Source organism: Petromyzon marinus, chromosome 77 (assembly GCF_048934315.1).
Source record: "Petromyzon marinus isolate PM22_M1 ecotype Great Lakes invasive population chromosome 77, UKy_Petmar_22M1.pri1.0, whole genome shotgun sequence".
NCBI classification, from domain to species: domain Eukaryota; kingdom Metazoa; phylum Chordata; class Hyperoartia; order Petromyzontiformes; family Petromyzontidae; genus Petromyzon; species Petromyzon marinus.
Genome location: NC_133743.1, coordinates 4,207,578 through 4,221,015, shown reverse-complemented (window position 1 = coordinate 4,221,015; position 13,438 = coordinate 4,207,578). Strand labels below are relative to the sequence as shown.

Sequence of the window (13,438 nt, the reverse complement as noted above, 5' to 3'; positions counted from 1 at the left end):
GTGTACCAGTGTGCATGTGTGTACCAGTTTATGTGCATGTGTGTACCAGTGTGTGTGCGTTCCATTGTGTGTGTGTCTACCTGTGGTTATGTGGGGGATCTTCACCTGTGGCTGTGTGTGTGAGTGTGTTACCTGGGGGATCTTTACCTGTAGCTGTGTGTGTGAGTGTGTTACCTGTGGGATCTTTAGCTGTGGCTGTGTGTGTGTGAGTGTGTTACCTGGGGGATCTTTACCTGTGGCTGTGTGAGTGAGTGTGTTACCTTGGGGATCTTTACCTATAGCTGTGTGAGTGTGTTACCTGGGGGATTTTTACCTGTGGCTGTGTGTGTGTGTTACCTGGGGGATCTTTACCTGTGGCTGTGTGTGTGAGTATGTTACCTGGGGGATCTTTACCTGTAGCTGTGTGTGTGAGTGTGTTACCTGTGGGATCTTTACCTGTGGCTGTGTGTGTGTGAGTGTGTTACCTGGGGGATCTTTACCTGTGGCTGTGTGAGTGAGTGTGTTACCTGGGGGATCTTTACCTGTAGCTGTGTGAGTGTGTTACCTGGGGGATCTTTACCTGTGGCTGTGTGTGTGTGAGTGTGTTACCTGGGGGATCTTTACCTGTGGCTGTGTGTGTGAGTGTGTTACCTGGGGGATCTTTACCTGTAGCTGTGTGAGTGAGTGTGCTACCTGGAGGATCTTTACCTGTGGCTGTGTGTGTGAGTGTGTTGCCTGGGGGATCTTTACCTGTGGCTGTGTGTGTGAGTGTGTTACCTGGGGGATCTTTACCTGTAGCTGTGAGTGAGTGTGCTACCTGGGGGATCTTTACCTGTAGCTGTGTGAGTGAGTGTGTTACCTGTGGGATCTTTACCTGTTGCTGTGTGAGTGAGTGTGTTACCTGGGGGATCTTTACCTGTAGCTGTGTGAGTGTGTTACCTGGGGGATCTTTACCTGTAGCTGTGAGTGAGTGTGTTACCTGGGGGATCTTTACCTGTGGCTGTGTGAGTGAGTGTGTTACCTGGGGGATCTTTACCTGTAGCTGTGTGAGTGAGTGTGTTACCTGGGGGATCTTTACCTGTGGCTGTGTGTGTGAGTGTGTTGCCTGGGGGATCTTTACCTGTAGCTGTGTGAGTGAGTGTGTTACCTGGGGGATCTTTACCTGTAGCTGTGTGTGTGAGTGTGTTGCCTGGGGGATCTTTACCTGTAGCTGTGTGAGTGAGTGTGCTACCTGGAGGATCTTTACCTGTGGCTGTGTGTGTGAGTGTGTTGCCTGGGGGATCTTTACCTGTGGCTATGTGTGTGAGTGTGTTACCTGGGGGATCTTTACCTGTAGCTGTGTGAGTGAGTGTGTTACCTGTGGGATCTTTACCTGTTGCTGTGTGAGTGAGTGTGTTACCTGGGGGATCTTTACCTATAGCTGTGTGAGTGTGTTACCTGTGGGATCTTTAGCTGTGGCTGTGTGAGTGAGTGTGTTACCTGGGGGATCTTTCCCTGTGGCTGTGTGAGTGTGTTACCTGGGGGATCTTTACCTGTAGCTGTGTGAGTGAGTGTGTTACCTGGGGGATCTTTACCTGTGGCTGTGTGTGTGAGTGTGTTACCTGTGGGATCTTTACCTGTAGCTGTGTGAGTGAGTGTGTTACCTGTGGGATCTTTACCTGTAGCTGTGTGAGTGAGTGTGTTACCTGTGGGATCTTTACCTGTAGCTGTGTGAGTGAGTGTGTTATCTGGGGGATCTTTACCTGTAGCTGTGAGTGAGTGTGCTACCTGGGGGATCTTTACCTGTAGCTGTATGAGTGAGTGCTACCTGGGGGATCTTTACCTGTGGCTGTGTGTGTGAGTGTGTTACCTGGGGGATCTTTACCTGTAGCTGTGTGAGTGAGTGTGTTACCTGTGGGATCTTTACCTGAAGCTGTGTGAGTGTGTTACCTGGGGGATCTTTACCTGTAGCTGTGTGAGTGTGTGTGTTACCTGGGGGATCTTTACCTGTGGCTGTGTGTGTGAGTGTGTTACCTGGAGGATCTTTACCTTTAGCTGTGTGAGTGAGAGTGCTACCTGGGGGATCTTTACCTGTAGCTGTGTGAGTGAGTGTGTTACCTGGGGGATCTTTACCTGTAGCTGTGTGTGTGAGTGTGTTACCTGGGGGATCTTTACCTGTAGCTGTGTGAGTGAGTGTGCTACCTGGGGGATCTTTACCTGTAGCTGTGTGAGTGAGTGTGCTACCTGGGGGATCTTTACCTGTGGCTGTGTGTGTGAGTGTGTTACCTGGGGGATCTTTACCTGAAGCCGTGTGAGTGAGTGTGCTACCTGGGGGATCTTTACCTGTGGCTGTGTGAGTGTGTGTGTGAATGTGTGTGTGAGTGTGTCTGTGAGTGTGTGTGTGAGTGTGTGAGTGTGTGTGTGAGTGTGTGTGTGAGTGTGTTACCTGGGGGATCTTTACCTGTAGCTGTGTGAGTGAGTGTGCTACCTGGGGGATCTTTACCTGTAGCTGTGTGAGTGTGTTACCTTGGGGATCTTTACCTGTGGCTGTGTGTGTGTGAGTGTGCTACCTGGGGGATCTTTACCTGTAGCTGTGTGAGTGAGAGTGCTACCTGGGGGATCTTTACCTGTAGCTGTGCGAGTGAGTGTGCTACCTGGGGGATATTTACCTGTGGCTGTGTGAGTGTGTGAGTGTGAATGTGTGTGTGTGAGTGTGTCTGTGAGTGTGTGAGTGAGTGTGTGAGTGTGTGTGTGAGTGTGTGTGTGAGTGTGTTACCTGGGGGATCTTTACCTGTAGCTGTGTGAGTGAGTGTGCTACCTGGGGGATCTTTACCTGTAGCTGTGTGAGTGAGAGTGCTACCTGGGGGATCTTTACCTGTGGCTGTGTGAGTGTGTGAGTGTGAATGTGTGTGTGTGAGTGTGTCTGTGAGTGTGTGAGTGTGTGTGTGAGTGTGTGTGAGTGTGTGATTGTGTGTGAGTGTGTGAGTGTGTGTGTGGCTGTGTGTGAGTGTGTGTGAGTGTGTGTGTGAGTGTGTGTGTGTGAGTGTGTGACTGAGTGTGTAAGTGTGTGTGTGTGAGTGTGTGACTGAGTGTGTGTGTGAGTGTGTGTGTGAGTGTGTGTGTGAGTGTGTGAATGTGTGACTGTGTGTGAGTGTGTGTGTGAGTGTGTGAGTGTGTCTGTGAGTGTGTGATTGTGTGTGTGTGTGACTGTGTGTGTGAGTGTGTGTGTGAGTGTGTGTGTGAGTGTGTTACCTGTGGGATCTTTACCTGTAGCTGTGTGTGTGAGTGTGCTACCTGGAGGATCTTTACCTGTAGCTGTGTGAGTGAGTGTGCTACCTGGGGGATCTTTACCTGTAGCTGTGTGAGTGAGTGTGTTACCTGGGGGATCTTTACCTGTAGCTGTGTGAGTGAGTGTGCTACCTGGGGGATCTTTACCTGTAGCTGTGTGAGTGAGTGTGCTACCTGGGGGATCTTTACCTGTAGCTGTGTGAGTGAGTGTGTTACCTGGGAGATCTTTACCTGTAGCTGTGTGAGTGCTACCTGGGGGATCTTTACCTGTAGATGTGTGAGTGTGAATGTGTGTGTGAGTGTGTGTGTGAGTGTGTGTGTGAGTGTGTCTGTGAGTGTGTGATTGTGTGTGTGTGACTGTGTGTGAGTGTGTGTAAGTGTGTGTGTGAGTGTGTGACTGAGTGTGTAAGTGTGTGTGTGAGTGTGTGAGTGTGTGTGTGAGTGTGTGTGTTACCTGGGGGCGGCCGTCCGTCGTTGATGTTGAAGGCCGTGGCGATGAAGCCGAAGGGGAAAGCGCCGATGCCAAACGACATCTGAAGCCCTCCGTCCCCAAATCCGAACCCCTGGAACCCCTGGGAAGGAGACGGGGGGGGGGGGTTGGAGAGGACAGGGTGAGGGAGAGATTTTAAACTACTTTTTATTTTACCAGGTGTAAGGCCCCGCTGAGCTGCTATGTAGTTCGTTTTCAGCAGTGACCTGCCCATCATAAATGATAGCAGAGCAGTTTAACCACGTGGCTATCATCATCACATGGAGATTCATAGCAGCAGGCAAATACTCTAAAACACAGAATTCTACATACCCCACAGAGACCCACATTCATACAGAGACCCATACTAAAACTCAACTACAGTAAAACCTTGGATTGCGAGTAACTTGGTCTGCGAGTGTTTTGCAAGACGAGCAAAACATTTAAATATTAATTTGATAAACGAGCGAGGGTCTTGCAATACGAGCAGTGTACGTAGACGCTTTGTCTGCCGAGCGTCACGTGATCACAACTGATATACGAGTGCTTTGATATACGAGTGCTTTGGATTACAAACACGTTTCCGGAACGAATTATGCTCGCAACCCAAGGTTTGACTGTAGTTCTAAAAGCATCATTCTACATACCCACAGAGACCCACATATCATAGACCCATACTAAAACTCAACTATTTGTATGATGCCAGGTGTAAGGCCCCTCTGAGCTTTATTTTAACTCACTCTGTCTGTTGTTGTTGTCGTTGTTGTTGTCGTTGTCATTGTTGTTGTCGTTGTATCCTCAAATCTTGTAACTCAATGTAACCCACTTCCCAATGTGGTATCGACTGCAAACTTGGCATACTTAAGTCATACTGATGACAATACTATATTATATCATAACAAATACATATTTTAAAACATTATTTTTTATATGTTATGTTTCGGCTGGGGTCTAATTGTCCACGGTCAACTCACGATGGCTGTAAATCACCACGGTCCCTTACGTTGTGGCAAGCTTCAAGGCCACTTCCTGGAGTCGTGGAGTTCTAACATTACTCGTACGGTACATCGCATTAAAGCGTGTTTTTTTAAGTAAAAAAAAAATATTTATTCAGAAGCGACCATGATAGCAGCAGCTTAACCACGTGGCTATCATCATCACGTGGAGATTCATGGCAGCAGGCAAATACTCTAAAACACAGGATTCTACATACTCACAGAGACCCGCAGAGAGTGTGGGTGAGTGACGGTGAGGGTGAGTGTGGGTGAGTGATGGTGAGGGTGAGTGTGGGTGAGTGAGTGTGGGTGAGTGAGTGAGTGAGGGTGAGTGTGGGTGAGTGAGTGAGGGTGAGTGTGGGTGAGTGAGGGTGAGTGTGGGTGAGTGAGTGAGTGAGGGTGAGTGAGGGTGAGTGAGGGTTAGTGAGTGAGTGAGGGTGAGTGAGTGTGGATGAGTGAGTGAGTTAGGGTGAGTGTGGGTGAGTGAGGGTGAGTGAGGGTGAGTGAGAGTGAGTGAGGGTGAGTGTGAGTGAGGGTTAGTGAGGGTGAGGGAGTGAGTGAGGGTGAGTGTAAGGGTTAGTGAGGCTGACTGAGGGTGGGTGAGTGCGTGAGGGTGAGTGAGTGAATGAGGGTGAGTGAGGGTGAGTGAGTGTGAGTGAGTGAGGGTGAGTGAGTGAGGGTGAGTGTGAGTGGGGGTTAGTGAGGCTGAGTGAGGGTGGGTGAGTGAGTGAGGGTGAGGGTGAGTGAGTGTGGGTGAGTGAGGGTGAGTGATGGTGAGTGATCGTAATAGTGAGTGAGGGTGAGTGAGTGAGGGTGAGTGATGGTAATCGTGGGTGAGTGAGGGTGAGTGTGGGTGAGGGTGAGTGAGTGTGGGTGAGTGTGAGTGAGTGTGGGTGAGTGAGGGTGAGTGTGAGTGAGTGAGGGTGAGTGAGGGTGAGAGAGTGTGGGTGAGTGAGGGTGAGTGTGAGTGAGTGAGTGTGAGTGAGTGAGGGTGAGTGAGGGTGAGTGAGGGTGAGTGAGGGTGAGGGAGTGAGGGTGGGGTTGGGGTGTGATGGTGATGGTGAGTGAGGGTGAGTGATGGTGAGTGAGGGTGAGTGAGTGAGGGTGAGTGAGGGTGAGTGAGTGAGTGTGAGTGAGTGATGGTGAGGCTAGGTGAGTGAGGGTGAGTGAGGGTGAGTGAGTGATGGTGAGTGAGTGATGGTGAGTGAGTGAGTGTGAGTGATGGTGAGTGATGGTGAGTGAGTGTGAGTGATGGTGAGTGTGAGTGAGTGAGGGTGAGTGAGTGAGTGTGAGTGAGTGATGGTGAGGCTAGGTGAGTGAGGGTGAGTGAGGGTGAGTGAGTGATGGTGAGTGAGTGATGGTGAGTGAGTGTGAGTGAGTGTGAGTGATGGTGAGTGATGGTGAGTGAGTGTGAGTGATGGTGAGTGTGAGTGAGTGAGGGTGGGGTGGGGGGCTCTCTCACCCCTCGTGCTTCTGGTTCTGGGCGCTGCCCCTGGGGTCTGGGCGGAGTTTTCTCTCTGCAGAGCAAACGACACCGCTCACGCTCACCACTCACGCTCACCGCTCGCTCACCGCTCACGCTCACCGCTCACCACTCGCTCACCCGCTCGCTCACCGCTCACACTCACCGCTCACGCTCAAGGCTCACCGCCAGCTCACCACTCACGCTCACCGCTCACGCTCACCGCTCACGCTCACCCGCTCGCTCACCACTCACGCTCATCCGCTCGCTCACCTCTCACGCTCACCCGCTCGCTCACCGCTCACGCTCACCGCTCACGCTCACCGCTCGCTCACCCGCTCGCTCACCGCTCACGCTCACCGCTCATGCCGGCTCACCGCCCGCTCACACTCACCCGCTCACACTCACCGCTCACACTCATCGCTCACACTCACCGCTCGCTCACCCGCTCCCTCACACTCACCGCTCACACTCACCACTCACACTCACCACTCGCTCACACTCACCGCTCGCTCACCTGCTCGCTCACACTCACCGCTCACACTCACCGCTCGCTCACCCGCTCGCTCACCGCTCGCACTCACCGCTCACACTCACCGCTCACACTCACCACTCACACTCACACTCACCCACTCACACACTCAGTGGTGGTGGTTATAGTGGTGGTGATTATAGTGGTGGTGATTATAGTGGTGGTGGTTTTAGTGGTGGTGGTTTTAGTGGTGGTGGTTTTAGTGGTGGTGGTTATAGTGGTGGTGGTTTTAGTGGTGGTGGTTATAGTGGTGGTGGTTGTGGTTTTAGTGGTGGTGGTTATAGTGGTGGTGGTTATAGTGGTGGTGGTTTTAGTGGTGGTGGTTTTAGTGGTGGTGGTTATAGTGGTGGTGGTTGTGGTTTTAGTGGTGGTGGTTATAGTGGTGGTGGTTATAGTGGTGGTGGTTTTAGTGGTGGTGGTTATAGTGGTGGTGGTTGTGGTTTAAGTGGTGGTGGTTATAGTGGTGGTGGTGGTTGTGGTTTTAGTGGTGGTGGTTATAGTGGTGGTGGTTTTAGTGGTGGTGGTGGTTATAGTGGTGGTGGTTATAGTGGTGGTGGTTTTAGTGGTGGTGGTTATAGTGGTGGTGGTTTTAGTGGTGGTGGTTATAGTGGTGGTTTTAGTGGTGGTGGTTATAGTGGTGGTGGTTATAGTGGTGGTTTTAGTGGTGGTGGTTATAGTGGTGGTGGTTATAGTGGTGGTGGTTTTACTGGTGGTGGTTATAGTGGTGGTTATAGTGGTGGTGGTTATAGTGGTGGTGGTTTTAGTGTTGGTGGTTTTAGTGGTGGTTTTACTGGTGGTTATAGTGGTGGTTTTAGTGGTGGTGGTTATAGTGGTGGTGGTTTTAGTGGTGGTGGTTATAGTGGTGGTGGTTATAGTGGTGGTGGTTATAGTGGTGGTTGTGGTTATAGTGATGGTGGTTGTGGTTTTAGTGGTGGTGGTTATAGTGGTGGTTTTAGTGGTGGTGGTTATAGTGGTGGTGGTTATAGTGGTGGTGGTTATAGTGGTGGTGGTTTTAGTGGTGGTGGTTATAGTGGTGGTGGTTATAGTGGTGGTGGTTTTAGTGGTGGTGGTTATAGTGGTGGTGGTTTTAGTGGTGGTGGTTATAGTGGTGGTGGTTATAGTGGTAGTGGTTATAGTGGTGGTGGTTATAGTGGTGGTGGTTATAGTGGTGGTGGTTATAGTGGTGGTGGTTATAGTGGTGGTGGTTATAGTGGTGGTGGTTTTAATGGTGGTGGTTTTAGTGGTGGTTTTAGTGGTGGTGGTTATAGTGGTGGTGGTTATAGTGGTGGTGGTTGTGGTTTTAGTGGTGGTGGCTGTGAACCTGGGGTCCTGCTGATTGGCGCTCCCACGTCCGTAGAGAGGGATCACTTTGTCTCGACTGATGCCAGCCTTGCACACTGGGCACATTTGCCTGCTGGGGCGCGTCTCCAGCCACTACTCACACACAGAGACACACACAGAGAGACTCACATACACGCAGACTTACACACACACACAGAGACTCACGCATAGCCTCTCACACACACACACAGACTCACACAGAGACACACACAGAGAGACTCACATATAGACTCACACACACACTCAAATATAGACTCACATACAGACTTACACACAGACTCATATATAGACTCACATACACACACACATAGAGACACACACACAAGTAAATTTGCATATAGACTCACATGTAGACCCACACACAGAGACACACACACACTCGCAGTTATAAACTCACATACAGACTTACACACACACAGACTCACATATAAACTTACATTTAGACTCACACACACAGACTCACATATAAGCTTACATACAGACTCACATATACAAACACAGACGCACAAATAAACTCATATATAGACTTACACACATACACAGACTCATATATAAACTCACATACAGACTTACATGTACAGTGAGGGAAAAAATATTTGATCCCTTGCTGATTTTGTACGTTTGTCCACTGACAACAACAAAAACCAGAAAAACGCATGTCAAAAATGCTATAAAATTGATTTGCATTTAATGAGGGAAATAAGTATTTGACCCCTCTGCAAAACATGACTTAGTACTTGGTGGCAAAACCCTTGTTGGCAATCAGAGGTCAGACGTTTCTTGTAGTTGGCCACCAGGTTTGCACACATCTCAGGAGGGATTTTGTCCCACTCCTCTTTGCAGATCTTCTCCAAGTCATTAAGGTTTCGAGGCTGACGTTTGGCAACTCGAACCTTCAGCTCCCTCCACAGATTTTGTATGGGATTAAGGTCTGGAGACTGGCAAGGCCACTCCAGGACCTTAATGTGCTTCTTCTTGAGCCACTCCATTGTTGCCTTGGCCATGTGTTTTGGGTCATTGTCATGCTGGAATACCCATCCACGACCCATTTTCAATGCCCTGGCTGAGGGAAGGAGGTTCTCACCCGAGATTTGACGGTACATGGCCCCGTCCATCGTCCCTTTGATACGGTGAAGTTGTCCTGTCCCCTCAGCAGAAAAATACCCCCAAAGAATAATGTTTCCACCTCCATGTTTGACTGTGGGGATGGTGTTCTTGGGGTCATAGGCAGCATTCCTCCTCCTCCAAACACGGCGAGTTGAGTTGATGCCAAAGAGCTCCATTTTGGTTTCATCTGACCACAACGCTTTCACCCAGTTGTCCTCGGAATCATTCAGATGTTCATTGGCAAACTTCAGACCGGCATGTATATGTGCTTTCTTGAGCAGGGGGACCTTGTGAATAATCACACCAACTGTTGTCACCTTCTCACCAAGCTGCTTAGCAATGGTTTTGTAGCCCATTCCAGCCTTGTGCAGGTCTACAATCTTGTCCCTGACATTCTTGGAGAGCTCTTTGGTTTTGGCCATGGTGGAGAGTTTGGAATCTGACTGATTGATTGCTTCTGTGGACAGGTGTTTTTTTATACATGAGACGAGCTGAGATTAAGAGCGCACTCTTAAAGAGAGTGCTCCTAATCTCAGCTTGTTACTTGTATAAAAGACACCTGGGAGCCAGAAATATTTCTGATTGAGAGGGGGTCAAATACTTATTTCCCTCATTAAAATGCAAATTAATTTATAACATTTTTGACATGCGTTCTTCTGGATTTTCTTGTTGTTATTCTGTCTCACTGTTCAAATAAACCTACCATTAAAGTTATAGACTGATCATTTCTTTGTCAGTGGGCAAACGTCCAAAATCAGCAGGGGATCAAATACTTTTTTCCCTCACTGTAGACTCACATATAGACTCACATCGTCACACACAGAGATTCACACACACTCACACACAGACTCACATGTAGACTCACACACACTCACACAGAGTCACACACACACTCATATATAAACGCGCATACAGACTTACACACTCGTATATAAACTCACATACAGACTTACACACACAGACTCACATATAAACTTACATATAGACTCACATGCAGACTCAAATATAGTCACACAAAAACAACCGCTATTCGCCACTAAGTGGCGGTGATGTCACCACGACACTTGTGCCAGGCCATGTGCACCTTGAGGCCACGTGAAGTGTCGAACACTCGCTGGCAGGAGGCCAAGGGGCAGACCCAAGTGCCACGGGTCAGCTGACTGAGATGACTGAGACGACTGGCTGATGCACCACCTGTGCCCCCTACTGTGCCAACTTGCTCTGCTTTAGCCACCCGGTGCTCCGCTCGTTGTTGTGAGCGTCGCTCCTCCCCTCTCCGTTGTTGTTGGAGGGCGACTGCCTCCAACTGCCCAGTAGCTTCCTTCACGAGCCTCCTCCACAGAGGCCGATCTTGACACCGCTGGTACCAGTCATCGGAAAGTCCACTCAGCTGCACATCCTCTAGTATCACATCACTACCATCTCTTCTCCAGCCCGTGCCGCACCCGAACAAAAGCTGCATGCGGTGGCTGGGCATGCGGGTGACCTAAACACCCACTCACCTCCTCACTCACCCACTCAATCACCCACTCATCCACACACCCACTCACTCACACACCCACTCACCCACACACCCACTCACCCACACACCCACTCATCTACTCACTCACCCACTCACTCACACTCTCACTCTCCTGCCCTCACCTGATGGAGGCAGGGCCAGCTGTGATGGACCCCCAGGCATCATCCGAAGGGGGGGGGGAGGGGAGAGATAGTACAAGTCATGGTGTATCCACTGCTGAATGGAGATCAACATGGTGATGTTTCTACACTAAGTTTGACTAAACACTGCCCACAGACTCAACACTGCACCATAGACTCAACACTGCACCATAGACTCAACACTGCCCATAGACTCAACACTGCGCCATATAATTAATACTGCCCATAGAAGCAACACTACCCATAGACTCAACACTGCCCATAGATTCAACACTGCACCATAGACACAACACTACCCATAGACTCAACACTGCACCAAAGACTCAAAGCTGCCCATAGACTCAACACTGCCCGTAGACTCAACACTGCCCATAGACTCAACACTGCCCATAGACTCAACACTGCCCATTGACTCAACACTGCCCATAGACTCAACACTGCCCAGAGACTCAACACTGCACCATAGAATTAGTACTGCCCATAGAAGCAACACTACCCATAGACTCAACACGGCACCATAGACTCACTGCACCATATACTCAACACTGTACCATAGACTCAACACTGCACATAGACTCAACACTGCACGATGCACTCAACACTGCACCATAGACTCAACACTGCACCATAGACTCAACACTGCACCATAGACTCAGCACTGCACCATAGACTCAACACTGCCCATAGACTCAACACTGCCCATAGACTCAACACTGCACCATAGACTCAACTCTGCACCATAGACTCAACACTGCACCATAGACTCATCACTGCCCATAGACTCAACATTGCACCATAGACTCAACACTACCCATAGACTCAACACTGCACCATAGACTCAACACTGCAGCATAGACTCAACACTGCACCATAGACTCATCACTGCCCATAGACTCAACACTGCACCATAGACTCAACACGGCACCATAGACTCACTGCACCATATACTCAACACTGTACCATAGACTCAACACTGCACCATAGACTCAACACTGCCCATAGACTCAACACTGCACCATAGACTCAACACTGCCCATAGACTCAACAGTGCCCATAGACTCAACACTGCACCATAGACTCAACACTACCCATAGACTCAACACTGCCCATAGACTCAACACTGCACCATAGACTCAACACTACCCATAGACTCAACACTACACCATAGACTCAACACTGCCCATAGACTCAACACTGCCCATATAATCGAAGTGTATTTTGTAGTGTATCTTGTAGTGTATAGTAGTATAAAGTGTAGTGTATAGTAGTATAAAGTGTAGTGTATAGTGTAGTGTATAGTAGGATAAATTGTAGTGTATAGTGTAGTGTATAGTAGTATAAATTGTAGTGTATAGTGTAGTGTGTAGTACAGTGTATAGTAATGTATCACTCTGGGGGATTACTCTGAGGGGATTACTCTGCGATGTCACTCCCCGTTACTCGGAAGGGGGTTACTCTGTGAGGGGATTACTCTGACGGGATTACTTTGAAGTAATTACTCCGCGGGGATTACTCTGTGAGGGGATTACCTGCGAGGGGATTACTCTGTGAGTGACTACTCTTTGAGGGGATTACTCTGCAGGGGATAACTATGTGAGGGGATTACTCTGTGAGAGATTACTCTGCAGGAGATTACTCTGCAGGGGATTCCTATGCAGGGGATTACTCTGTGAGGGATTACTATGTGAGGTAATTACTATGTGAGGGATTACTTTGTTATGGGATTATTCCGAGGGGATTACTCTGCAGGGGATTACTATATGAGGGATTATTGTGAGGGATTACTCTGTAGGGGATTACTCTGTGAGGGATGACTCTGTGAAGGGATTACTGTGAGATGACTACTATGTGAGGGATGACTGTGAGGGGATTACTGTGCAGAGGATTACTCTGTGCAGGAGGATTACCAGGGGATTACTTTGGATGTCACTCCCCGTTACTATGTTAGGGATTACTCTGCGGGGGATTACTCTGTGAGGGGTGACTCTGTGAAGGGATTACTCTATAGGGATTACTCTACAGGGGATTACTCTGTGATGGATTACTCTGTGAAGGGATTACTCTGTGAAGGGATTACTCTGTAGGGGATTACTCTGCAAGGGGATTACTCTGCAAGGGGGTTTACTCTGCAATGGGATTACTCTGCAGGGGATTACTATGTGAAGGATTACTCTGTGAGTGATTACTTTGGATGTCACTCCCCGTTACTCTGTACCAGAACAGGTGTCCGCAGAGGCTGATGACCGCATCCCTGGCCACGTCCAGGCAAATGTTGCACTCGAAAGTGGGGTCCGCTCCTCCGCCCCCCTCCGCTCCCTCTTCACCTCCTCCTCCACCCCCTCCTCCACCTCGTCTCGCCGCCTCCACCTCCTCATCCGTTGCTGCTGCTCCAGCAGCCGCTTCCGCTGGGCCCGACATCGCCTCTCCTCCTCGTCTCCCACCTCGTCTCACAACCCACTCAGCTCCGCTCCTCCTCGTCTCCCACCTCCTCAACCTCGTCTCCTTTCCTCCCACCTCCTCCTCGTCTTCCCCACCTCCTCCTCGTCTCCCCCACCTCCTCCTCGCCTTCCCCCACCTCCTCCTCGTCTCCCCCACCTCCTCCTCGTCTCCCCCAACCTCCTCCT

The 13,438-nt window shown here is 49.7% G+C and overlaps 1 protein-coding gene across 2 annotated transcripts in view; it reads right to left on the bottom strand.

Moving 5' to 3' along the window:
• RNF185 (ring finger protein 185) overlaps positions 1-13,367 on the bottom strand; it is a 31,352-nt gene extending 17,985 nt beyond the window's left edge. For both annotated transcript variants that reach the window (XM_032979807.2, XM_032979808.2), the window contains exons 1-5: positions 13,030-13,367; positions 10,797-10,815; positions 8,026-8,138; positions 6,173-6,227; positions 3,701-3,818 (exon numbers count right to left, since the gene is read on the bottom strand). In XM_032979807.2, the coding sequence (XP_032835698.2) occupies positions 3,701-3,818; positions 6,173-6,227; positions 8,026-8,138; positions 10,797-10,815; positions 13,030-13,232 (508 nt within the window). In that variant the 5' untranslated portion in view covers positions 13,233-13,367. The remainder of the gene's footprint in view (positions 1-3,700; positions 3,819-6,172; positions 6,228-8,025; positions 8,139-10,796; positions 10,816-13,029) is intronic.
• Between the last annotated feature and the right edge of the window lie 71 nt (positions 13,368-13,438).